The sequence below is a fragment of the Perca flavescens genome, chromosome 7 (genome assembly GCF_004354835.1).
Source record: "Perca flavescens isolate YP-PL-M2 chromosome 7, PFLA_1.0, whole genome shotgun sequence".
In the NCBI taxonomy this organism is placed as follows: Eukaryota; Metazoa; Chordata; class Actinopteri; order Perciformes; family Percidae; genus Perca; species Perca flavescens.
Window position 1 is genome coordinate 24,442,067 of NC_041337.1, and position 26,952 is coordinate 24,469,018.

The 26,952-nt window shown below is 40.3% G+C and overlaps 2 protein-coding genes across 8 annotated transcripts in view; both read left to right on the forward strand.

The window, feature by feature from the left end:
- gnas (GNAS complex locus) overlaps nucleotides 1–14,258 on the forward strand; it is a 48,885-nt gene extending 34,627 nt beyond the window's left edge. For all 6 annotated transcript variants that reach the window (XM_028582346.1, XM_028582344.1, XM_028582343.1 and 3 more), the window contains 8 exons: nucleotides 2,645–2,742; nucleotides 8,666–8,720; nucleotides 9,241–9,314; nucleotides 9,514–9,572; nucleotides 9,669–9,789; nucleotides 10,420–10,550; nucleotides 11,236–11,303; nucleotides 12,626–14,258. In XM_028582346.1, the coding sequence (XP_028438147.1) occupies nucleotides 2,645–2,742; nucleotides 8,666–8,720; nucleotides 9,241–9,314; nucleotides 9,514–9,572; nucleotides 9,669–9,789; nucleotides 10,420–10,550; nucleotides 11,236–11,303; nucleotides 12,626–12,772 (753 nt within the window). In that variant the 3' untranslated portion in view covers nucleotides 12,773–14,258. The remainder of the gene's footprint in view (nucleotides 1–2,644; nucleotides 2,743–8,665; nucleotides 8,721–9,240; nucleotides 9,315–9,513; nucleotides 9,573–9,668; nucleotides 9,790–10,419; nucleotides 10,551–11,235; nucleotides 11,304–12,625) is intronic.
- A 4,600-nt stretch (nucleotides 14,259–18,858) lies between these two features.
- On the forward strand, nucleotides 18,859–25,883 carry LOC114558380 (vesicle-associated membrane protein-associated protein B). 2 transcript variants are annotated; one of them, XM_028582349.1, is made up of 6 exons: nucleotides 18,859–19,189; nucleotides 20,536–20,688; nucleotides 21,758–21,861; nucleotides 22,485–22,565; nucleotides 23,001–23,132; nucleotides 23,965–25,883. In XM_028582349.1, exons 1-6 carry the CDS (start codon nucleotides 19,132–19,134, stop codon nucleotides 24,136–24,138), a joined length of 702 nt encoding a protein of 233 aa, XP_028438150.1. In that variant the 5' UTR covers nucleotides 18,859–19,131; the 3' UTR covers nucleotides 24,139–25,883. The 2 variants fall into 2 exon arrangements, with proteins under 2 accessions (XP_028438150.1, XP_028438149.1); XM_028582348.1 differs by having other exon boundaries at nucleotides 18,862–19,189; nucleotides 22,950–23,132.
- The last annotated feature ends 1,069 nt before the right edge of the window (nucleotides 25,884–26,952 follow it).

Below are 26,952 nucleotides of genomic sequence, written 5' to 3' on the forward strand. Positions count from 1 at the left end.
CCATGACATCGACCAAACTTAATCTCATAAAACATTGTTCAAACTTAAAGTCTAATGGTGTTTGAAAGGAAGGACAATTAGATGTTTATAACCTGGACCTTGACATGAATACAACTTGTTATACACCAGGGTAATTTTAGAGATCTACGACTGCAAAGACTTGGATGTGGCAAATCCATACTATAATCCAGCAAACCATTTTTTAGATAACTCAAAGGTTTAACCATAGCTAAACATTTTATTTGGAATTGAAAATGGAGGCAAATGTTAAATTGTTACACAAACTTGTAAACGTCTGTTGGATTTTTTTAGCTACTTTAATGGTTCATCTTTGGCCCACAATATGAATATACACACACACACACACACACACACACACACAACCACTCAGTTTTACATACCGTGCCTGGAATTTGGGGTGCATTCACCTTCAAGAGTTGCTTATGGAAGATAATTATCCATTTTATATCCATGGGGATAAATAATGAATAAATAAATGAATAGAAGGTAGAGGTCAGGTAGTAGAAGTCAAGTGACCATCTTCACCAGATATATTGATTTATTCATTTATTTGGTTACATGGTAGCACTATGTATATGTTATCTTGAGTGATTTATGATAAGTGAGCAAACGGCAACAAATGTCTTACTCAGCAACACTTCATTACATTAAGACACTTCAACAGTTACAAGTATCAAATCTGTGAGTTTTCCTCTGCAGGATGCTCTCTTTACCACTAGATCACCCTGCTGCCCCAGGAATCCCACTCATGCTGAGCTGTTGGGAAGCAAATATTTGTTTACAGTTGCTGTTTGGCTTTACTTGTTTGGTTGGTTGACTTGTTTATGATGAGCAAGGCATAGTTTCCAAGTTATTAAAGAGGATGGCGAAAGTGTATTCTGCTTTTCGATCTGCATGAAGATGGTTAGATAACTTTTGTGATATTTATCGCCCTGTGGAGTTATGTTATTATAGGTTGTACATTTCTGTTTATATAATACTCTCTGGACAAATAATCTGCTGTTTTTGAGTGCCTGTCATTTTTATTTCTGTCTGTTAATGCAAATATTAATTTACACATTGGCACAGTTTTGACTTGGTGTTGTGCGGTTTAGTTTTAAGGTAATATGTGATGTATTATTGAAGACTGAAAGTCTCCACACTAAGTTTGGGTATTGATAAAGTTAATTTACATGAAATAACTCCTTTGGCCATTCCATAAATTCCACAAACATATGGCTCGAAGAGTTAACCAGGGCTGGGTAATAAACCCTAAACCTACCAATCCAAACATGCCCAAACATCAAGTTTAATAAAACTGTCAAATATTTGAGGTTCCCTTCAAATGCGTCTTTTTTTACTTATTCTTTGATCCGATATTCCTCGCTGGCTTGTATTTTGTTTGTTAGTACAGCTGCTCAACGTTTTGATATTAATAAACGTCTGTTACGTTCAAGCCATTGCCAAATGAGTTGCTACAAAGCTAATTAAGATTATCGGCTCCACACAACTCTCTCTGTATTTCTCAGTATGAATATGTTGAGAAGATTGTGTCGTCCGGTGACTTTCCCGCGCAGAAGCTCGAGTGAGGATAATTACCTCTTCTGAAGATTCCATCTTGTTAATTTAATCCTCCGTGTTCTCTTTGGCTACTAGCAACTACATGGAGGAGGGGTGGGGGCGTGTGCGCGATCACGTAAGGCTTGTATCATGTGGAGTCGCCGACAGTTTTGTCATTTCTTAGAATTCCTCATGGGGCCGACAGAAACTACGCACTATGGGCCCTATCTTGCACCTGGCACAGCGCAAAGCCTGAAGCAAGTGTCTTTGCTGTTTTAAGACCGTCCAGCGCCCATGTCGTTTTAAATAGCAAATGCAGCTGCACCCATCTTGGCGCCCATGGGTGTGCTGGTCTTGCAGGGAGGTGTGTTCAGGTGAATTCTTGGTGTATTGCTATCTTGAGGCAGCGGGAAGTGATCGTGCCATTGACCAACAAAAACCTGGTCTAAAGTACACATTACACATTAGTAAAAGTACGTAGGCTTATGCCCAGCACACGTACTCTATGCTTGTTACACACACAGACAGAGAAGCGCAGCAGCACACACACATGCAATTTTTTTTTTAACATTAAAGCGTGTAAACATTAGGGTTGGGCATCGTTTGGATTTTAACAATTCTGATACCAATGCCGATTCTCAATTCCGATTCTTTGAGGGGTGCCGGGTCACATGCCTATTTTCACAAATAAGAGGAACGTTTTATTTTGATTCAATGGTTGTTTGAAGTTTAACAGGGCTTTTTCAACGTAAAATAAAGCCACACTAGAGCGCTGCTTACTGTGCTCCAAGGCTGCAACACAACAAGCGCCTGGCCGCTACAGAAACCAAAACTTGCGCATATTAAATTGCGGTGATCGGATTTGAAACCAAATCCTCCAAACGATTCCAATAAAGAAACAATTCTACTGGAATCATAATTTTTGGTGCCCAATCCTAGTAAACCTATTCTAGTACAAATACAAAGTATAATCATGAAAATGCTATAGAATAGTTGCCCTTTAGGAAGCAAGAATGAATATGTTACTCTTCTGTGACTCTGACAGTTCTTACGTCCTGTCATTCATGTATTTCTGTTTCCTCAGGAGTTTTACGACCATGCAAAGACACTGTGGCAGGATGAGGGCGTCAGGGCGTGCTACGATAGATCCAACGAGTACCAGCTAATCGACTGTGCACAATAGTAAGTAACCAGCTACATGGTGACATGATCTCTACACTGAGGTACCAGTTTATTAGGCGCACCGGTTCAATTTAATGCAATACAATACATGATTATAGTATGGTAAATGGAGTATTTTCAAAGCTTATAATGTTTCTGTGTCAGAAAGGTGTGGATTCAACTCTGGTCAATGAGGATGTAGTTGGTGGTGATTGATTGGTTTGTCTATACTTTGTTGCATTTCTTTAGTTGGTATGTTTTGGTGCACACTGCCAGATTACAAGTGATCTAGGGCAAGCAAAGTCAAATGGGCCTGGGATATCCTGGTGGTTCTGTGATGTTGGAGTACTTTCATGTAACAGAGCAGTTACCCCTGTTTAGTTTTGTGTACACTTGTAGCCTAATAATTGACAGTTTTAAGGTTGTATTATTGTGGTGCGTGCGATTACGGAAGGCTTGTATCATGAGGATTAGAGCTGTAATCAAGGCCCGAGCTTGACAGAATTTGGCCCGAGCCAAGTACATTTTGATTGACCGCTTTTTAAAAGCCTGAACCCGTTGACAGCCCGACATTATTCAAATGTGCGCACGCACACAGCTCTTTTGCCTTTTGCCAAGAATGAGTAATTTATACATTTTCTAACATAATTTATTCATGACTAACGTAGGCTATAGACCACTTGGAAGTTGGAACAAAGAAATAAAATAAGTCCTCCAGAAGCCAGCCTCCGTTTCACCTCCGCAGCATCCATTTTCACACTAATTGAAACGCATCACCTGACCGCTCATTTACCGCACAACCCGGAGCGTAAGCCCGAGCCCGTGTAAAATGATAGGGTTCGGTCGGGTTCGGGCAAAAATCTTCATCTCTAATGTGGATGCAACAGTTGTGTTGTCATTGCTTAGAATTCCTCATGGGGGTGACAGAAACTATGCACTATAGTTTTAAAATTGAGAGAAGTCATGCCATCCTGATTCCAGTCCCTGAAACTGTATCTGAACATGATAGGCTTTATGTCAGTTTAGGACACACAGGCTAGCGTTTCTAGAGTTAGGTGGATTTCCTGTTTGTCCGGTGTCCGAGCTTAAGCCGTTTTGGTTTTTATGCACACCGGCTCAACCAACACTTGCCATTATGACACTTTCTGACAAATTAAAAAGTAGCCTACATTAGAAACCTGTGTCGACAGCATCACAGCACTAAATCCAACATGTATTGCATTAGTAACAAGCAGTGTTGGGCAGTAGTTTAACTACTTCTAAGTAGCATTGTTGTTTTCTAAATCAAATAGCTTTTTCAGTAGCTTAGCTCTTTCATTGGTTGAGTACTGCAGTAGCATCCACACATGCTACATTTCCTCAAGCGTTTCTGAAGCTTAAGCGCAGCGGAGCGTTCTGCTGCGATCTGAAATAAAATGTACACAATGTAAAACTAAATTGTTTTTAGACTCAAAACAACGTCTTTACATCCAGAAAAGTGTGCATTGTAGGGTCATTTAAATGTTTTGGATTATGTCCTTTGGTTTAAAGAAAAAAATAACTGAAATTAACAGGGTTTTCCCACGGAAATTCAGTTAGTAGAGGTGAGGTAAGCAATGCCTTGTGATTATCAAACTGACTTCAGTTTGGTGTCTGACCTGCAGTGCAGCAGTGAGTTTTTCTCTCACACATCAGCACCTGATTGTGACCGACTGACTGTTTCTCACTACTTTACTTTTTCCAGCACAGGTTTTCTTCTTTCCTGATGTGTTGCTCTGATTAATTACTGTAACGTGACTGTACAATGTGATCTATCAATCAGACAGATTGATTTAATTTCAGGCAAGGTGGTGTGACTCCTGCCGCAAACCAGATTTTACAGCCTCTGTGCTATTCGTATTTGTTGTTACTTGTTTATTGCAGTGTCATTCCTCTCTCTTGCCTATACAACGTAATCAAAAGGAGAAGTCATACAGAATGAATGGAATACAACAAACATGCCTGATGTAAACTTTAGACAGCTTTACAGTATGTGTTGCGTATTTTAAAAGATAAACTCTTTGAAGTACACAGTGTACATTTATAAAGGTGCTATAGGATTTGCCTCTTTAGTAACATCTACTGGCAGCTGTGGGACACCGTCACAAGCTTTGGACCTAGGTTTAGATTTGACTTAAACCTCCATGTGTACCCTGCAAATGTTATTATAATGTTATTTTACACTGGTGTACAGTGTAAATAGATTCAGGTCTCCTTCCTGTATAAACTGACAGACAGATATTAAGTCAATGCACAGATATGTAAATGTCAGTGGACTGTTCTTATATAGCACCAACATCCAACCAATATTTTACTCAGTTTGCATCTGTAGTTTTTTTTTTGGTGTTTGAGAAATATCAGCAAATAGTTAAAGCCAAGCCGAGTGCCTGTTTATGAAGCTATGGACCTTTTTCACAGCAGACATTTTGACTTGTCATAATAGGAAAAGCACAGCTGAAATTGATAACCTTAACGATGGCTCAATTCCATCAAGTGTCCCTGTAAGCTATTTCAGTGAGTCAGCATGAACAATACCAGGGCCTCTCCTAAGTGGAATGCAGCCATCATTAATGGTTTTGAACACACCTGTGCTTTTCCTACTATGACATGTCAACATGTCTGCCGTGAAAAAGGTCTATAAAGGCAACACAGGAGTCACTGGCATTGATCTCAAACATTTGTAAATCTTAGACGGAAATTATGTCCGATACTGTTTCAAATAGTTCAGTTGACAGTTTGTTGTGCCCTGTAGTTATCTAGGCCCTCCACTGCCACCTGTCTTTAAGACTTCTGTTCGCTTCTGTTCTTCGCTTTTTCCCTAGGCATTTTCACCCTGTATAATCTCCAAAACATAACCTTTTCATTGTCATATCTAAATCCTACATATGTATTTGCTTAAAGATCTAGGGCATCTCAAATGTGTTCTTAGCAACTCAGAGTTGAGTATCTAGTTATCATTTCCAAAGCAAAGGCAGGTTAAAAACACAGAGATGAGAAATATTGTAGTGGAAAGGTTTTCATGTAACAGCAGCAGTTTGCAGTATTTGGGATAAAACATGGCCAAGGCTGAGTCATCTACAGATCAGAGGATGTTTATTGGTGGAGAAGGGGTGATGTGTGAGCAGGATACCATCGCTGCTCAGCTGTGGACTACAAGCCTGTAGCCTGAACTGCTTTTTACTAGTAAATTACTCTTGGTGAATATTATGTGCATTTAACTCAGCACTTTAGGCTGGTATGGTGTTTTGGGGTTAGGGTTAGTTTACATGAGGAAAAACTCTTTTCCCCCCCCCCCCCCCCTTTCTCCTTCAGGTGGTTGCAATGGTACAGTCCAGTCTTTTATTCCCTCCCTCCTCGCTTACACATCCACCATAAAAACACAAGCTCATCCTCTCTTGCTTTCTTTTTCTCCTCCGTATTCTTTTTCTCCATCTCCATCTGCCTGTCTTTTTCTCCATATCCGTCTGTCAGTCTTCTTTCTGGAGACAGTCCAGCTGCACTAGATTGGGAGCTGATAGACTATTAATAGTGCCTGTGGTTGGGTCTCCATGGTAACCATGCTGGAGGCCAAGGCGCTGGGGAGCTATTTTTGAAATCTGCTCTGTAATGTCAGACGCCACTACACTTTCATTCTCTGTCCTCTCTCATTCTGTGTCTTCCCCTTTTTTTCATGTTCGCTCTCATCTAGGGATGTCCCCGACTAAGAATTTACATAGTCGAATCAGAATCGTCAAGTTGTTCATGTCGACGACTGATCGTCAAATCATGTGGGGGGTGGGGCTTGACATTAATAAGTGGTGCAAGGGTGTAGAAGATTAATTGAAAATAGTTTGGAGCGCTCGCGTGTCCAAGCAGTCAGCAGCTGTCCCCCAGTGATGAGAAGCGGAGCGCACAGAGCAAAATTCTGTTGTCCTGGTCTTTACTTCATTTACAATCCTCTTGTCATGTTTTTCTGCTGCAAACGTTGCCTCTGCTTCACCCAGCTTGCTGGTCTAGTGTGCAGGATGTGGTGATCATGGGGCGGACGGATCATGCCGTGGGCTGCGCATTGGATCACAGCTGTGCTCCTGTATCTGGCAGTGGCACAGTGGCCATTCCAGCGATCAGGGTTGCAATAATATACAATTGTCAATGTTACCAAGCACATTTTCAGCTCTGTTTTCTCAGCTTTTAGCTGTTATGTGAAAGATGCATTTACGCAGGTTTTTTAAAAAGTGAGGACACTCATGCGGACAACACAACTTGCATCTTACTTGGATCATCTTTTACTATTTCAAAGTGCACCCACACTTAAGATTTTCTTTTCCCGGACATTTTTCAGTTAAAGATTTAAATCCCTGCCGCCAAGATGCTCCTCCATCACGGATCATGGAAAGTAAAACTTAAATCTGTCATGGGGCGGTTGGATTTATTCACGCATATTTGACAGCATTATATGTTGATATTTAATTCATAATATGCTGTATATTAACTTATTGGTAGAAAACAGGTAGTAGTGTAAAATCTGACATTGAGCACCCCCATATTGCCAAAATGGCATGATCGTTGTTTCATAACACCTTTGCCAAGATTCAACCTACTCTCATCTCTCCTTTTCACATGCACTTCCCTTGAGCTAGTTTTTTCTCTCTTTCCTTGAGTTTCTCTTTTTTTAGGAATACACAGATTTGCTAAAATCCTCTTACTGCTGTGAGATGAGAAGTTCACTGCTCATTTCCTTCACCCATGTTGCTAAAAGTGATTTAGTCTTGTGCCTGTGTTTTAGTGGAAGATGCGAACATTTCAGACTAACGAATCAAACCAGCAGTGGGTGACTTAGCAAGTTCATAGCTTAATGAAATAGTTTCAACTTCAATACCCAGGAGTTATATATATTTAAACTTATGTTTGCATTTGATGAGATGGGATTACATTGCACACATTAATATTGTTTTGACCACTCTGACCAGTCTGTGTCTTTAAAAGGAGAAATAGAGTAACAGTAATAGAGCTTATGTTGGAGAGTCCATCTTTCATTGGATATAAAGACAATTTGTATTTTGCTTTAAATGTAATCTTTTGACAGGGTTTGAAAAAGGGTTACTAAAATTATTCGTTTGATAACCTTGATAAGGGACCATAACACTTGAATGTTTCAGTCATGTCTGGGGTTTTGACTGTTTTCAAACTTTGTCTCTGTGGGCAACTGTGCATACTGTAGTAATCCACCATCTTTGGATAATCCACCATCCCTGTATATTTCTTATCGGTTGCATTTTACATTGAACATTGAAGTTCAGAGCCTGAAAGATTCCCTGGGAATGCTCCTCCACATGATATTTAGTTGTTTCCAGAAGATTTTCAATCATGGCAGATGCTGCAGGTGGCCTACTTCCTCACACTTAATAACTGCATATCAACAAAACCATTTCATCAGTAGGCAATGCAGCATTAAAATAATAATAGTGCCACACACTTGAAGCTCTCGGAGTTTGCTTGTGTAGGAGAGCTGGAGTTCTTCTGACGCACAGACCTGAAACCTGAAATGACCAATACTTACACAAGTGAAATAAGGTTACACAAGTCCAGTGATTTTTGGACATGTGTTTATCTTGTTTTCTTTGTCGTCCTGATCACATATAGGTAAGTTTATTCCCTTCTGGCACGTTGGAGTGCTTTAAAGTCGTCCCATGCTATTGAACAAGCAGGGAGGATGCCTCCGCCTTTGTTTGTTGTTTGTTGATGAGGATGCCCGCTGCATAAAAGTCATGTTTGGAAACTGTTCTTTTAGTTGTTTGATACTGATTGTGGTGCCTGAGCCATTCAGTGTCTTCTTCAACACTGGAACTCCAATCTGTTATAATAAAAAATATATATTATTGTATAATAATAGTAATATTATCCCCATACCAATGTTCTTACTTTTTTTTTTCTTCTTTCTCTTCAGCTTTCTAGACAAGATCGACATTGTGAAACAGAGTGACTACACTCCAACAGATCAGGTGGGTGAAACTCTGCCAAATTAACAAAACCACACACTTCATTATGCGTTTCATATATTACAGGTATTTCAAGATGAAGTGGTTTTGAAAGTTTGATTTATATTCATCATTAATAAGCAGTCTATTACGGTTTGGCATAACTAATAACCCTTACTCAAATGTCAAAAAAGGTACTGTGTACTAACTAGTGAATTTGTTTTCAGTTTAAATTAGAGCAGCATAGCGTTTTTAAACTGTTCATCAAAGCCCATCAACCATCAAAGATAAATTCTATGTAGTCTTTTTACCCCAGTTGACCTATGCAAGCCTCAAAATAGGGGCAGAAAATAAAAATTAAAAATCTCCTGTCCCAGTCCCTTCAAGTTTTTTATTATGATCTAGAAAATAATTGCAGGCCACAGAAGCAATTTGCAGAGTGTAAAGCTTGCTGCAGATTTACAGTGTAGTCATTCAAATTCTGTAGGATATTTTTAGGATCTTGGAAACTGTTTTGTTACAATTTTTTGTTATCTTTTACCAGGATTTGCTGCGGTGCAGAGTTCTGACTTCAGGAATCTTTGAGACAAGATTTCAAGTGGACAAAGTTAATTTCCAGTGAGTAAAAACATAAAGGAAAGGGCAGGGAAATAACAGTGTATATTGATACTTCTTACTAAATCGACTCATAGCTTCAGTATAAAACATGTACAATGACTCAGGATAAAAACACATGAGAATCTAAGATGTACATTTTCTCCACACGATGGCAGTATTTCGCCTGTTAACACCAATGTCTCTTGTTTAATTTACACAGTATGTTTGATGTTGGTGGTCAAAGAGACGAACGCCGTAAATGGATTCAGTGCTTTAACGGTAACTTGTTTCTTTCTGCTTCCTCTCACTTCGCTCCACTCATGTCTTTTTCTCTCTCTGTGTCTGATTGATCTCTGTCCCCTCTCTCGTCCTCAGATGTAACGGCCATCATCTTCGTGGTGGCCAGTAGCAGTTACAACATGGTGATCAGAGAGGACAATCAGACCAACCGTTTACAGGAGGCCCTCAACCTCTTCAAGAACATCTGGAACAACAGGTTAAGAGACATAGATACTGGATCCATCTGCATGTTGTTTTCTGTCATTGTAGTAAGTAAAGTGGGAAAAAATGCCTTTCAAGGGATGACAAGGAACTCTATCTGTAGATTGAAAATCGGAAAGCCTTTTCAGAACTTAGATATTTTGTAATCGCTGACAAATAATGTTAATCGATCAAGGCTGGGTAACCTTTATAAACCAGCCGTCTTTTTCTCTTGAATGATTGCATAACCAAGTGCGGGGGTTCCCTAGCAACAAACGCAGCATAACACCAATCAAGGGTAGCTCATGTACTTTATTTACAAGTTACAGTGGCGTGTAAGCAAATAAAAGTTGCAGAACGGTGGAAAGTCAAAATGTATTCCCTTTTTTTTTTTTGCTGTTTAGACTTTTCAATAAACAGAACTAGTTTTTGTGCAGTTGGGCAACCATGCAGACACTTTGGGATAACTAGTATTTTCCAGGAATTATCTATCTTTTAATGTCATCCGCTGAAAGACCCACTGGCCCCATTTGTATTAATGTGACTAACTCTAAGCGGTGATTTCTTCTCCTGTCGTCCGTCACACTCAGACACAGTTTGATAGTTAAGTGTGTGACGTTGATTCATGGTGTTTTGTTCTCTTCAGGTGGCTGCGGACCATTTCTGTCATCTTGTTCCTAAATAAACAGGACCTGCTAGCAGAGAAGGTGCTGGCAGGGAAGTCCAAAATCGAGGAATACTTTCCTGAATTTGCTCGCTACACCACACCTGACGATGGTGAGCAGTTGTACCACAGTTGTGTCCACTTCCAGATACTTTTGACCTCGAATGGCCATTAATTTAGACAGGAAGGTGTGAATTTAGTTCACCATTAATTCTCAGCAACACTATCCATATTAGTAGCTGTACAAATACAGCTGGTCTTTTTCAACTTGTAAATATCTCCTTTGGAAACTGCTTCTTTAGTTCAGGAAATCATGTGATTATTGTTTGTAAAGTGGGGTGACCAGACTCCCCAAACTGCCTTAAAAGAGTCCCAGCTGGAAACTGCTCTCTGAAAAATACCAAGATGTCCCAGTTTTCCACCACCTGTTCCAAATATTTCTCCGTTTTTAAAAATCCCTTGCTTCTCACTATAGCCTTGTGCTTCCACAGGGATACACACAGACATACTGTGATAGTTCTGCTTTTAGTGTAAAGTCATGTTTCTTTTTCTCCATCATTAAAACAGCTGTGCAAATACCGGCTCAAACTCTTGACTCCTCCTCCAAAAAATGCTGCCCTCCAAAAAATGCTGCCCTATCAAATAAAGGCCTAAAATAAATAAAATAGGTCATCCTTGATACACACCTGTGACGTCGTTCTGTTCTCTCGCATTTGATCAAAATGACATAGAAAATGACTTACTTACTCAACTTGTTACAAAATTATTCACATCATTAGCCTCTCTCTCCTCTTCCAGCGACACCAGAGCCTGGAGAAGATCCCCGTGTTACAAGGGCAAAGTACTTTATAAGAGATGAATTCCTGGTAAGTGCAATAGGCTTATGTTTTGCTTTTGTGCTTTGTAATATGCAAATTTTAAAGGGTAAGGCTACATTCAGACAGGATCAGGTGCTTTGGCGAGAAGTCAGTCCTCCCATTCATTTGAACGGGGGTAGTGGGTTTAGGCTGCAGCACTGGGGGCCACAGGGTGGTACTGGAAAAAAAAGTTGAGACAGATTCAAGTTTTGGATAAAACGCAACCCAACGTCACTCTGCGGTGGCCAATCATGTAACCAGCGATCAGACTTATCGTGAGAGTCCCTTTCAGTAAACATCCCTGTCTCTCACTGTTACAAGAAAGTTTAAAAAAAACCTATGAGGGTAAAGAAATGAAACACAAGCCCTTAACTACCTAGACGTTTGTGACTAAGACCATTACAGCTGACTGTTTCCTGCAACAAGTTCGGGCATAAAGCACAGTCCCTCAGTCTCTCCTTTCTCTTTTTCTCCGTGAAATTAAACTGCCTTCAAGAGCGGTCAGGAATGTCATAGGGTTGTGCTCGATTGAAGAAATTCTTAGTCGACTAACACTCATTTAATTGTATCGACTAATCGATTAGTTGATTTTATCGACAGATCTGTAAATCTGAGTTTCTCCGTAAAGAGTCATGCAAAAGCACCACTTTAATTCTTGTGTTTACCAGAGATGTGCTCGTATGTTTCTTGGAAATAAGTCATTCAGCATGAAAAAAGCATAAAACGTGACCAATCGACTAAAGAAATCTAAGTTGACTAAGACCAAAACAACCAATAAGTCGACTAATCGACTAAGAGGGAGCAGCCCTAGAATGTCAAGATCGTGAAAACGCTTTGATGGAAATCAATTATTGTAAAATATAAAGTCTACTTGTGCTACATTGGGGAGTTGAAGTACACAACAGGATGCCACACAAATGGGCCCTTTAAGTGACACTCCCACACTGCGGCACAACCCTGTGGAGAATTCCCAGAGTGCCTGAGGCTATGTCATTGTTAAGTTGGGTACTTTTAAAAATGTATTTTCAGTAAAAAACTAATGGGCTAATGGGTCTGACTGTCACAGATAGAGTTGAAAAGTGTTCAGAGTCTGTCTCATGGGATTTGTTGACAATTAACAAATATATAGAATCATTTAATTGGTTAAATATGGCATGATCATGAAGGTGTTTGTGTATTGTATGTCTCTGCTTTACATGTGCTCTGTTAAAAATAAAAAAAATTGGAGACTGCTGCTCAAGGAAACCTTGACCAATCAGCAACTGTGTTAGTTGTAATATACACAGAGAAATAGTTTCTTACTTCTTACTTTTTCTTTTTTCCGTCTACAGAGGATCAGCACAGCAAGCGGGGACGGGAGACATTACTGCTACCCCCACTTCACCTGCGCCGTCGACACGGAAAACATCCGCCGTGTATTCAACGACTGTCGAGACATCATCCAGCGGATGCACCTGCGGCAGTACGAGCTGTTGTGATGGGAGAGAAAAAAAAGTGTGCGGCCAAAAACACATCGGACTATGAAAAACCCTGAACCCTGCGTCTCGGAACTCCCCTCTTCCACAGAACTGTGTGAGCTCTTGTAAAGGAATGGGGGCCAAAACACACACACACACACACACACACACACAGAGTTACAGACACACCCTGAACCCAGAACTTCCCTGATGCAAACTCCCGACCTGCAGTAGACAGCTATTTTTATGGAAGGGTTTTAGGGGTTAACACATACACAGACTCGGATCTTCACCTTCAGCCATACTCCCAGCTTCACACATCTCAACATCATATATCGTCCCCATACACGTTACCCTCACCTTTCTAGAAACCCAGAGTGGCCCAGTCTGGAGTGCGTTTCCTGCAGTGAGGAGAGTTTGAGAGCCGCGGTTGAGATTGTGAGATTTTCCTCTCATTGAGGTCAGAATGAAGACTGAGCGAGCTACTACGTCAGTGCAACTGGGAAAGCAATGACTGTTGAATTACTGCAAATAGAGAATAAACATGTCACAACAGCTAAACACTGTATCTAACAAAAAAAAGAAGCAGCACTGTGCTCAGGACTTGACTCAATCCATGTACACCAATCCTTCCTATCACTTACACACATCCATAAATCCAACTACAGGATCTGCTTGCACACAGAAACGTATCACACATGCTTTTTACTGGACTGCACAACCGGCTTGGATACGGAAACGTACTGATCTGCCGACGAGTGGCAGGCTGGTTGAGCTGTCGGCGGATTTTTTTTCCAGCACAGTGCTTTGAGATTGAACTAAGTGACTGCGCAGACGAGGAGCAGCGTTACCACAGACTAAACAGACCAGGGGTGTGATCAGTTGGGTCCGCAGTGCGGGGGTTGGGGTTCACCTAAACAGGACAGAGCTGACTCCGATGTGAATTTCTCTGATGGAGTCTAGATAAGTTTGCCAAAGACAACGGCAGTCCCTCGACTTCTCCACAGAACTGTTATGCCACTGGACTTTGCCTTGTTGGTAGTGGAGCAAAACACGAGGAGGATACATTGAGTTTAAAACAAAAAGAAACACACAAAAAAGCCAACTTTTATGGAACTTAACTAACAGAGGGCAAAAAGCATCCTTCTACAGTACAGTACCATATAAGTTAAAGAGAACTCTCATCTTGTCATGATTGACCCTGTTTTACTGTGTAGACTTTTGTGCCATTGTGCCCTGTATGCTCTTTCTTTATCTTTACTCTCTCTGTCTCGGTCATTCTCTCCTTTTTTCACACCTGTTCTTTCTCATAGGACAATTTTACTCTCCATCACTCTCCATCTTGACAGTTCTCCCTCACATTTTCTCCTTCACTGCAACTCCTCGTCCCCACCACCACTACTACTACCACCACCTTCCCATCTGCACTTCTACCTTCCTGGTTGTGCTCTTTTGGTTTAAGAGAAAATAAAATAGAATAATCCTGAAATGTAAAAAAAAAAAAAAAGAAGATAAACAACAAACGGGACACTAATTTTTTTTTTTTTTTTTTTTTTTTGTGGTCAAACAGCCCGCTCACACCTCCTTGCCATTCCCTCCCTCTGCCATCCCCCCATCTTTCCTTCTCTCTCCTTCCTCCCCAACCTCTTGCTCCTTTGTACGTCTGTCTTTACATTACTGCTGAACTATTATTCTTGTACAGACTGTAAAATGTATTATTTTGTACAACTTTGTTGAAAAAATAACTTTTAGAAGATCCCTGTGCCTTGATCACGACTGTATGTGTGTAATGAGCTAAAGTGGGTGTCAAACTGCGCTGTATAGCTTGGCCAATCCCCTCCTAACTCCCAGCCTCCCTCATCTCTCTCTCTCTCTCTCTCTCTCTCTCTCTCTCTCTCTCTCTCTCTCTCTCTCTCTCTCTCTCTCTCTCTCTCTCTCGGGATGGAGGACAACCATTCGTAGCTTTTGTAGTTTAATTTCTCTCCCCTATCCTCCCATTCTCTCTCTTTATGATTTAAATGTATATTTTTGAATCCATATACCCCAAAAAGATAAATATATGAAATGTATATGGGTTTAAAAAAAAAGTATTTTATTAGAATCAAATGAACCTTGACAAATTGTACACTTGATAGTGTGCGTATTGCTATAACTTAAATCCTTTCAACTGAAGTTGTGTTCAGGTTTCATTTATTTTCTTTCGTTGACATCTGCAAACATTTTGAAGGGTTCAAGTTAGAGGAGATGACAGATGCAAAGCATTGCTTGTTTCTACACAAATCTTATTCTTTTGCTAAAAAATGGCCAAAAAATTTGAAAAAAAGAAATTATTTTGAGTTTATTTTCTGATGAGGGGGATGTCCTCCTTCCTAGCCTTGCACAGCAGAGGCGGCCTGTACAGTATTAGCATCTCTCCTTTCAGTGCCCGAGTCTTCATTTAATGTGTACATCAAATATGGGTCTCTACTTTCTGAACAGACGCTCTAAGAAATAAAGTTTTTTTTGGTGCAGACAGCAACAAGTCTGGGATTACACATGTAAACACACTCACAGACACAGGCAACGCTACTTTCTCACATAAGCTGAATTTTTGCAATCTTATCCCTACATTTTCATCAGCCGGAAGGGTTGTTGTAAATCCAGGCTAGAGGAAGTTTCCTGTTTGTTTACCAGTCATTTCCTCTTCAGATATGCAGTGTATTTATTGGGACAATTATGAAGATTGTTAAGTCAGTGTCTGGCAGGGGGGCATCTGGTTTTGAAGCAACAATGTGGAAATTCAAGTTCAAAGTTAAATAACAAAGTTGCCTCATTCACCATAAACGTGTAACTGGTGGCTCTTTATTCTGCAGTGAGTCCCTGAAGGTTTAAAAAAAAAAATGGGAAGTTCTGAATACCCAACTTAATTCTGGAAAATACTTCTGATGCATATTTTTTGATGTTTTAGCTGTGTCGTCATGACAACATTTTGAATTGACTTTAAAGGAAAGAATGTTCCTTGATAAGTGTTAACACAGCAAGTTAATCCCAAAGTGTTAAATTTAACTTTCATTTTTCCAATACAAGACAAAACTTGACTCACCCTAAAGGAATGTTTTGTGCCCAAGATGCTCAATATACATAGTGTAAATACACAAGTCTCTGACCTCAGATTTGATCCAAAATACCAAGTTTTTTTTATAGCCATACTGAATTTACAAGTAGGCCTACATAATTTACCTTTTAAATGTTTTCATTTTGAGCTGTGAAATGATTGCTATACAATCAATAGAGTTAGGGGCAGTCAAGCAAATAATCAAATAAGTTGATGTTGAAGTAAGTAGAAAATGAATTGTTGGTGAGAATAGTTGCTTCAAGAATACAGGAATAGATGCAACAAAAGCAGCAACCTAGCCCCTACCTTAACATTCATTTTTTATGAGAAGAGTATGATGGAATGAAGGCAGCAGTATTTCCCACTAGGGTAGAAATGAGGCCATTTGTAAAAGTAAGTTCAAGGTTAAGAAATGTGACTGTGATCTGGAGGAAAAGGCACAGCATGGTAAACAGTTGTACTGCTATATATCTGTATGTAATGTAAATAAATGTAAACTTTAGCCTACTATTTACCGTGCTGTAACACTGGTAGAGGTGTCTGCAATGAAACGTGCAGTAAGTATGAAATTAAATATCTCTGAGTGCCAAAGTCATTACAAAAGGAAAATGTGGGCTGCAAGGCAAAATGTATCAAAACAATATGTGGTGGTAGGTTCTACCAGGCATAAGTGTAATTTATGATTAAACCCCTCCCCCCCTCTGTATTTCAATGAGGAATGCTGTGCCTGGCAAAGACACTTAACAGTCATGTTGCTCGGGATAAGGACAAAGGTATGATTCTGGGAATAATGGAATTAAACATGAATCATGACTTTGTGTAGGAGTCTAAAATAACTAACTTCTCAACTCCCAACAGTGGAAACTGATTCAAAACGGTACCTTTGTAGACCCCTGACTCAGCTCTTTTATGATTCATGTGAGGCCCTTCTCTTAAGACCAGATGTTACACACATACGGATGCATATGTCTTTTTAATGGAAGAAACAAAACTCAACTGTAGCACTTATGGGACATGACCCCTGCTATGAAGAGTATCAACCTGAATCCTATGTAGCACACTGTGTCTGTAGTTGAACCCTCTTGAATGTTTAAAGGTCCTATGACATGATGCTCTTTGGATGCTTGAGGTGGAGGGTGGGGGTGTGGCCTTGACCAACTGCCACTTTGCTCATTTGAAAGCCATGTTGTCTCTCTCTCATGGGTGGGCCAAATTCTCTGGGCGGGCAAAACAGAGAAAGGGGAGGTAACCTTGCTCCTTATGACCTCATAAGGAGAAGATTCCAGATCGGCCCATCTGAGCTTTCATTTTCTCAAAGGCAGAGCAGGATACCCAGGGCTCGGTTTACACCTATCACCATTTCTAGCCACTGGAGGACCATAGGCAGGCTGGCAGAATGCATATTAATGTTAAAAATCCTCATAAAGTGAAATTTTTAAAGGTCCCATGGCATGAAAACTGCTTTCAAACTAGCAAAGTGGCAGTTGGTCAAGGCCACACCCCTACCCTCAATCTTGAGAGAGGCCTCTGGTATGGGGACTGCTGGTCTTGCTGCCTCTCAGCCTGGGATGTAACAGAACTAAAGAGCAGTGGTGGAAGAAGTATTCAGAACCTTTACTTAGGGCTGGGCGATATGGAGAAAATCAAATATCACAATATTTTTGACCAAATAGCTCAATATCGATAACGGAATAATATTGTAGTGTTGACTATTGGTGCTTTCACAAAATATTTACACAATGAAATTTTTGATAAATAATCATCAGTAATGTGGATATAATCACTAAGTGGGTAAAGGCAAATAACAGTTACAACAGTCTGGTAAGTTCAGAAAGGACATCACTTTACTGTAATGCAGTCTTTAAAACCAGGAAAAGACACAACTTATGCCACATTACGATATTACAATATCCAAAATCTAAGACGATATCTAGTCACATATCACGATATTGATATAATATCGATATATTGCCCAGCTCTACCTTTACTTAAGTAAAAGTACTAATACCACACTGTAATAATATTCTGTTACAAGTAAAAGTCCTGCATTGAAAATGTTACTTAAAAAAAGATTATGTAAGTATCATCAGGAAAATGTACTTAAAGTATTAAAAGTAAAAGTACTCAATGCAGAAAAATCCTCACATTTTAGAAACTGGAAACAATCAAAACAGTCATCGGCGAATCATTTCAGCTCGACTTTTAGGCCTGAATATTGTAGTTCATTTTATAATTAATGCATTTTTATAAAATAGCCTACATGTTTTTTGTGTGCAAAAATCTTCATTTGCAAAATAACTAGTAACTAAAGCTGTCAGATTAATGTAGTGGAGTACAATATTTCTCTGAAATGTAGTGTAGAAGTAGAATAAAAAGAAAAGACTGAAGTAAGTAAGTACCTAAAATTTGTAGTTAAGTACAGTACTTGAGTAAATGTACTTAGTTATATTCCACCATTGCTAAAGAGAGGATTTCATGGGATTGTAGATGTCCGTGGCAGGGCCACAGCTGCTATTGAGGACATTAGGGTCATGTCCTCTCTATTTTGGGGATGGGGGATTTGGGAGACTGTATGCATTAATTAAAAATGTATGCATTTTGCAGACTGATTCTAGACTCAATGAGTTGAAATGTTTACTTTTAGGTTAACAAAATAATATATAAAGGCTTCAGCATTCCCACGGAACTATATATTCCTGGCCAAGTGGAGAAGGCTTTGAAACAGCATTTAGATCGTCATGTTGCTGGGAAATGAAATTTGCAATAAGCCTAACTGAACACTTGATTGAATAAACTAAAATACAAAATGGCATGTGTAGGCTACGCCCCTGGTGCATATAGTCTTTCTGATTAGTGTTTCAAACCACTGGCCCTATCTCCGCCTTGAACTGGTGCACGTTGGGTTTTCTTTGTGAAGTTCACATGTACATTTTGTCTTTAAGGTGTGAACGTTTGTTTTTGCAATGGGCAAGTAAGAAAGTAACCCCGTGACACGTCGCACGAGCCCCGCCCCTCGCGTGACGTCGTCCCCCTCCTTCCTTCCCGTCCCTCTCTCCCTCCGCTGCTAACCAACCAACAGAGTTAGCACTAGCACGTTAGCCTCCAGCAGCTGTCGGTGGCAGTCAGTCCGAGTGGTGGTGCATTTGTAATCATCCTCCTCCTCTCCCGTAGATAGACCGTGGACGGCCAGGTTGTTTCTTCGGGAGCCAGCTGCTTCACCTCCTCGGGCTACCTGCGGTAAAATTGTTGTTGTCCTCGTCGTCACGACAGGAAGAAGCCCTGGGACATGGCCAGACCAGAACAAGTACTGGTGCTAGAGCCACAACACGAACTGAAATTCAGAGGTAAAGCTGAACCAGAGGGCAGGGCCGTGGGCTAGGTAACGTTAGCTAACCAAGAAGCCGTTAATGATAAGCACTGTATCGATCCTGCATTAACCATTTCACGTTTGCTAATGTGTCTGTATGTGTTGTTGCTGTTATTGCATTAGACGGATATACGTTAGCTAGCTAGTCTACATTGTGTGTACGACAGCAGTGGCGATGACAGGTGAAACGACACTGTGTGCGACGATGCTAGCAAGCTAGCATTCAGCTAACCTAGCTAGAATGTCAAACTACTAGCTTTCATTGCAGCGTCAGGGCAGGCCCGCCGTCCCATTTCTCTAACTCATTCTAAGTAATTTGCTCCCAATGTCTAGTCTTTTATCCTCTGACAGCATGTGAAACACCGTGATGTGATCAATACTTGACATACATACATCCCCTTGATGTTGTTGCGAACACCCGGCTGCAAAGAATTGACTATTCTAGCAATTTCTACGATCAGGATGTCATTGTTTAGCCTTATTAGCATGGTTATTTCATAATATTATAAGCTAGCAAGCGGTGATTGGGAGATTTCCCGTTTATTCTCACTGTGCAACCTAAATTCCTTTCCAGCTTTTCTATATCCAGGCAGGAATATTGTGAAAATACAGCCTGAGCTGGTGTGTCAGAGATAAGGGCTACATTCTGAGATAATTGCCTTTAGGTGTGATATTGCTGTATAAATGGGTCAAGTGATGGCCTAAGGTGATGGGATCAGTCAGTAGCTGGTTGTTCACGGATTTATTATTGCAGAGCTTTGAGTGCAAAGATAACCCAGGAGAAGCTGAATACGCCCACTCAGTTACTGATGCACAGTGGATCTGATTAGAGCAGAAAGCACAGTGTGGTTGTATGTCCAGTACACATTGCCAAAAGCCAAGGTTCAGTTTTCAAAAGAGGTTGATTATTCCATTAAACGTGGTCTAATGGGGGATGCCGTGAGGGTGATGTACATGCTACACAAGCAACAAGAAAACATAGTAGTAAGTTTTCTACAGTGTCAGGTTTTGGCTGAGGGCGGGGCATGAATAATAAAGTAAACGCTTGTACACTTTGCTGCTCTTTCCACCGCTTTAATGTTTAATGTGCACCGTGGAGTAACTCGCAAACACTACTCGTATATCCATCCCTGCAGACACACAATGACAATATATGTGTATGTAATTTATCATGTATCATACCCATGCCCACTGAGTTCCTTAACCAGGAAACTAAGCCATGCACACAAATGACAAACAAACACTTAAACTTGTAGACACAAGTGTAAATTTACACAATCATACATGCTTGAGTCACTTCACTGTTTCTTGTGTCCTCCTCAGGCCCGTTTACAGATGTCGTCACTGCCACTCTGAAGCTCACCAACCCCACAGATAGAAATGTGTGTTTCAAAGTCAAGACAACCGCGCCTCGCCGATACTGTGTGCGCCCAAACAGTGGCGTTATTGATGCTGGAAACTCCGTCAATGTTTCTGGTTGGTGAACATTTTTGCATCTTCTGGCAACATTGGTGAAAAGCCCAGTCAAACTTCAAACCTACAGAATGGTTTTCACATGTTATTCTGTTAATTGGTTGGTACTGATGCAATTAATTTGTATTATTGACTTAGTGCCTTAATAATGTGATGATCTGTAGTTGCTTTCAGACAATATGTGTAAACGAGGGCTTGGTATTTGGTATCTGAGGGAAAAAAATAACATTTTATAACATTTGTGGATTTAATGGCCCAGCAGAAGGAGGCATTTATTGATCTTTTCACCCAGCAGTAACACTAAAATAAGTTGAGAAAATTTTACTTGAATGCAGGCTATAACACAATAAGCTATATCTAGCTATCAGTCAGCATGTATTGTGTTTCAGCACCAAAATACATCTTCTCCTCTCAGTTCTACCAGCCCTTGTACTAATACAGTAGTTGGCCTCTTGAGGTTAGAAATATTGTTAAGAAATCATCATCTGGAGGCATATCTGTAAAATCTTTGCAGGTGCTGGGTAACTACAATCTGCACAAAAAGATGAAAAAAATACCTGCACAATGCTTTTTGTGTTCCAAATAATTGGAGAAATATAATTGGATTGTTATATTGAAGATCATGATATAGAATTGGTATTTGTATTGAACCTAAAATAATGTCTTGTGGATATTGTAATATATTTTTTTCCAAATAGCCAAGCAGTCACCCTCAAATGGTGCAAGGTGATTTCTGGTTGAAGTCTTCACAACTCAGTAATATCTTAAAGCTGTAAAAGATAGTTTCAGTAACTTGAGTTGTGATTCTTCCCTGCTCTGTTATATCGCTATTTGAATGAACAAAAATAAACTGAATTTCTAACATTAATTATGAACAGAATCATTTTACTTGTATCATTGTACTCGTCAGTGACTAAGTAAATGATCATCCAGGCAGGTCATAGTGTAACCTAAATCATAAACCTGACCGACCTCTTTTGATTGTTGTGTAATCGTTGTTATGGATCAATACAGGAAGCCACTCTTTCCCTAATGTTCATGCTTTCCATTCTGTTATTGTTTTGGTCCACAGTTATGCTACAGCCGTTTGACTACGACCCCAATGAAAAGAGTAAACACAAATTCATGGTGCAGTCCATGCTGGCTCCATACGAAATGACTGACATGGAAGGAGTTGTGAGTACCAGAGTGCAAGATTTGATTTTGGATTATATTCTTGTTGGTATATTTATTCATTCCTTAAACTATTTGACTGTTGACCCTTAGTTTTTCTTGTTAAACCACACTTTAGGCATCTCCAACTGTCAGAAACCTACGCTACCTCAAGATGACCTCCTTAAATATGGCATATGTCCAGAAACTTTTCTGAATCATTTATAATACACGTCCCCAATTCTGAAAATACAATGCTTCTTCTAACCAGTATGACCACAGTCTGATCTGCTGGCCACTGAGCAGCTCCACTGGAGCAGTTGGAGGTTAAGGGCCATGCTCAAGGGTACCTCAGTGGTGGTTATGAGGGAGGGACAAGTGCTGCTCTTTCACTTTCCCCACCCAGATTTTTATCTGGTTTGGGCATTGAACCGACGACCTCCCGGTCACAAGCTCTCTTCTCTAACCTTTAGGCCACCACTGCCACCTTTAGGGCACCACTAGAGCATTGCCTGTAAAGTAATGACTTATAATTTGCATAAAAGATACAGACAGAACTGATCTGATGCTAAAGAGTCCCCGTATGAACTTTCACTTATTTTCTTCCCATCTGTCTCTCTTTCCCTCTCGATGTTCTTGTTCCACAGTGGAAGGAGGCAAAGCCTGACGAGCTGATGGATTCAAAGTTGAGATGTGCATTTGAGATGCCTGTAGAAAATGACAAAACTGTAAGTCTAACTCTTTGGTTAATGGGCATTTGTTGTACTATTGTAAGCATTCGATCATTAAGTGTCAGGTGTGGATCCACAAAAGTCACATTTTCTCATGTTGCCTAACGTATTTCACAGATTTAAATGAAGACAGACTTACAATAGCCATTTTAGAAGAATCAGATTGAAACATTCACATCGCATGTTTCCTTAGAGCTTTCTCAATTTCCTACCCATCAGCAACACATCACTGTATCACCCATTATATGTTTATTTATTCATCTATGATTTATTTGTTTGTACGGTCATCTCACTCCCTACCGCGTCTCTGCATGTGTCTTCATCCCCGTCCTGCCTCTCGCCCCACCACCCTCCCCCCACCCTCACTCTCTCTCTCCACAGCATGAGAGTGAAACCAACAAAACTGTGTCTTCCTCTGCCTCCTCTGTTAAGACTGAGCTCTCCACGCTGCCCAAGTCAGCCAGTGCCTCACTGGATGACGGCGAGGTGAAGAAGATCATGGAGGAGTGCAAGCGGCTGCAGATGGAGGTGCAGAGGCTACGGGAAGAAAACAAACAGATCAGGGTGAGACGCGCAAAAACAAAAAGGCAATCTGTCTGCGTTTTCTTGCTGCCTCGTATTTTCTACTCCAGCACTTTATCTATCATACACAGAAAGAGTGAATGTGGTGTCTGTGGTTTGAAGAAGAGAAAAAAATCATGTGACATAAAAACATTAATGATTTAGATATTTTTTTTATGTACTAAGTGTTATTTGTTGGCTGCTGACACAGTACAAGCAGTTAGCCGCCAGCTAATGACACAGGTGTGTGTGTGTGTGTGTGTGTGTGTGTGTGTGTGTGTGTGTGTGTGTGTGTGTGTGTGTGTGTGTGTGTGTGTGTGTGTGTGTGTGTGTGTGTGTGTGTGTGTGTGTGTGTGTGTGTGTGTGTGTGTGTGTGTGTGTGTGTGTGTCACATTTCAGCAGCAAGGCAATTCAAAGTGCTTTACATAAAACTTTAAAGCGCAATTTAACAACGGTCATGAAAATAAAACCGGTTAAAATACAACAAGATAGGTTCAGTTCCGACCTGCACAGCCTTTTGCTGAATGTCATTCCCCCCCCTCCCCTTCCCTTTCATGTCTAAGCTGTTCTATCAAATAAAGGCCTAAAATGCAACAACAAAAAATATGCTCATCTACATTTTCATCTCAAGGCTTGTCTCCTCATCATCACACCTAGGCAACACATTTGTTGGAACACTGTAGTGCTGTACTTGTGTTGAGGATGTGTGTGTACTCCGCTTGTGATTGGACACTTCTGACAGCGCTGAAGGGAGCAGCATAATACGTGCTTGCAACAAACTAGTGTGTGCTGAGCTGTTTTGACTGTACCTCTGACTCCTCTCTTTTGAACGCAGGAGGACGACGGGCTGCGGAAGAGAAAGGTGACCTCAATGGGCGCACCTTACTCTTCTTCCTCCTCCGCCATGGCCACCTCTGCCATGAGGGACGAAGGCCTAAGCACCCGCATCCTGGCGCTCTGCGTGCTCTTCTTTGTCATCGGAGTCATCATTGGCAAGCTGGCCCTGTAGAGACACAGACAGTGACAGACGGGCGGATGGCGTGCTCGGGAGGACATGTGTCAATGACGGCAACGGGGATGTCTTCTGGGTTTATGTTGATTTCTCTTTCTTTTTAACATTTAAGGCAATATCACAATGGTTTGTCTGGATGGGAAATGATTTAACGTGTGAAAAGAGAACGAAGGAAGGCGATCCCAAGTGAAACCATGTGCGAGCGTTTTTGTCACAGGTCTTGCCTTTTTCTTTTTTTTTGTGAAATAATCACCACCTCTGATCTGTTCTTCTCTGTCCATCCCTCCTTCCTAAATGATCTTCCGCATCTTGCACAGGTAACAGTTGGTTGTGTGTGGAAGTGGCTTCATGCTGGCTGAATGTGAAAAGTCTTTCATTGATTCTTCTTTTGATTCTTAAGTCTTCTTCAAGTTCCTCACTCACATTGTCTATAAAAAAAGATCTAACACTCCTCTTCGAATAATCTATCTTCCACTTATTACTGCTAATCTGCAAAGAGAACGGTGAACGGTGATCAGTGAAAGACTTGTTTTCTAGATTTAAAGTGTGTGTGTGTCTGCGCGTGTGTGTGTTATGTGAGTAGACCACAGACGATGAAATCACAGGCTGTTTAAGAGCGGAAGAAGAGAGGTGATTTGAAAACAAAACTGTCATCTAAACAGATTTCCTGTACACAACAGAAAAATGGGGGGTCTTTGTTGGAAATCAGTTTAAAACTTGATCATGTTTGTCGCTTACTGGCCCAAGGAATCAGTAGAAATCCAATAAATCCATTTTTTGGCCATTTGTAAAATTATAACCTGGTAAACATCAAGATATCGATAAGAATGTATGCTGCAAAACAAAGCTGTAATATTTAGTAAAAGACATCAGATTTTTCTAGTTCACATTTTTACTTGTCTTGATACTTCATCAGTTTGAGAGGCATTCCCCCCCGGACATTTTCAATATATAACATACAGTATGTAACAATAGCTTTGGCCACCTTGTTTAATTTTGCCCATGTATTGTATTTGCGTCCTCTAGTGTATTACAGCAGCTGTTTGCCTTTTTTTCTTATCATGTAGCCACAATGCTTCTGTTGTTTATAATATTCAAATGCACTATATTCAAGTGTCCACTCTGCAGTCTGCATGAAATGTCCTGGATTTATTATGATTATTATTCTCTCTTTTTTTTTTGAGTGTTGGAAGTTTATTGGCAAAACAAAAAGGACATAACGTCTTCTTAAAGTGTGTGTGTGAGAGAGAGAGAGTGTGAGTGAGAGAGAGTGTGAGTGAGAGAGTGTGTGAGTGAGAGAGTGTGTATCTTTTTCTTTAGTTTACTGTTGGGCTCTGGTGGTCGTGCGGTAACTGAGACAACACAGCTGTATTATCTCGGCTGTCTCATGACCATCTAAGCAGGTTGTTTAAGAAAAAAAAAAAGAATAAATATCTGTATTTTTCGTTGCCTGGGGGAGCTCTGGGAGCAGAGAAGTGGGAATGTGGATGTCTGGGAGGAGGACTGACCTGTGAATACACACTACATTAAAGAAGAAAAAAAAAAGGCATTAGCGCTTCAGACCACACATGCAAAGATACAGTCACACAGCAATGTAGTCACACAGTAATTGGATACTCTTTTGTATGTACATAAAAATATAACTTTCAAAGTTATTAACATACTGTAGTAAAGGAAGAAAATAAACAACCAACATGGATCATGTAGCATCATAATGAATTAAAATATATAAATCCCCCCCACCCCCAACTGTCTGCTTCTGTGAAAAGCTTGCACTTTTTGGGTATTTAATTCTAAATTTAAAACGAGATTGTAATCCACTGATTTTACACATGTAGATCATACTTTTTACTCGACATTAAAACAGTTGTACTTTGTCTTCTGGGGTTCTGAAGGGAGTTAATCATGACCAGTAGCCTGACGTGGTCATATTCAGATTCTAGTCAGAATGTGTGTCTGATACTGCTCCATTGGGCTGTGGTTATGGGGCGTGTTTCAACCGAACCAGGAAAGAAAATGCCTCTGCACTCTGGATAGACCTACAACCAATCAGAGCAACGGAGACAGACGTCACAGTAGCAGCGAGTCAAAGGCAGACTTTACGTTACTGTTGATCATCTGTCCATCATTGTGTAAAGCCCGCCCTGACAATTTGATTGGTCCGAACAGCTCTGGTTCGCGTTCGGTTCTTGCTCCACAACGGATCAAGTCCAGACTTCCCGACCTCAAATGTTGTGGGCGGGGCTACGTTCGGCTGGCATTCAGGCTACATGATCAGGGGCTTTGAGACTAAATTCTTAATTACAAAGAGGGGGATTACAAAGACATAGACATTTACCAAGTAGGGAAGGTCCAAAGAAAGATATTGGTTACATAGGAATTCTAGGATCTTTGGAGCTTGAGTAGAAGTCGGGATGTTTAGGCTTCTGCTGCATCGTTTTGACCATTATTTATTTAATTTCTCTGTTTCAAGTCACCCATTTTTATTTACAAGTATAGCCTATATTTGAAATTTTAAAACCTTATAGATACCCCCGACATGTTAAAGTAGGCTACATATAAAACATTTTAGAATAAGTTTTGCCTAAAAATATGTTTCCTCCTTAAAAAAATGTACCTAGCCTGAATTGAGTGAAATGATGAAATAAGCATATATAAATCCAGTATTTTTTAATATGAACATACTTCAAAGTTACAAAAAGATAACTTTTCTACAATACATGTCTGAATGTGGGACTATTGTTATTAGTGACCGATGCAGTGCGTATTAGTAAGCTGTTTCAGTTACAGAGCCATCTCTGTAAGGCTTTT

Excerpts from the sequence above, each read along its gene's own strand:
- LOC114558380 (XM_028582348.1), top strand. The coding sequence starts at position 19,132 with ATGGCCAGACCAGAACAAGTACTGGTGCTAGAGCCACAACACGAACTG. Across the intron at positions 22,566-22,949 it reads CTGTAGAAAATGACAAAACT|CATGAGAGTGAAACCAACAA; the intron begins GTAAGTCTAACT and ends CTCTCTCCACAG. Across the intron at positions 23,133-23,964 it reads AAGAAAACAAACAGATCAGG|GAGGACGACGGGCTGCGGAA; the intron begins GTGAGACGCGCA and ends TTTTGAACGCAG.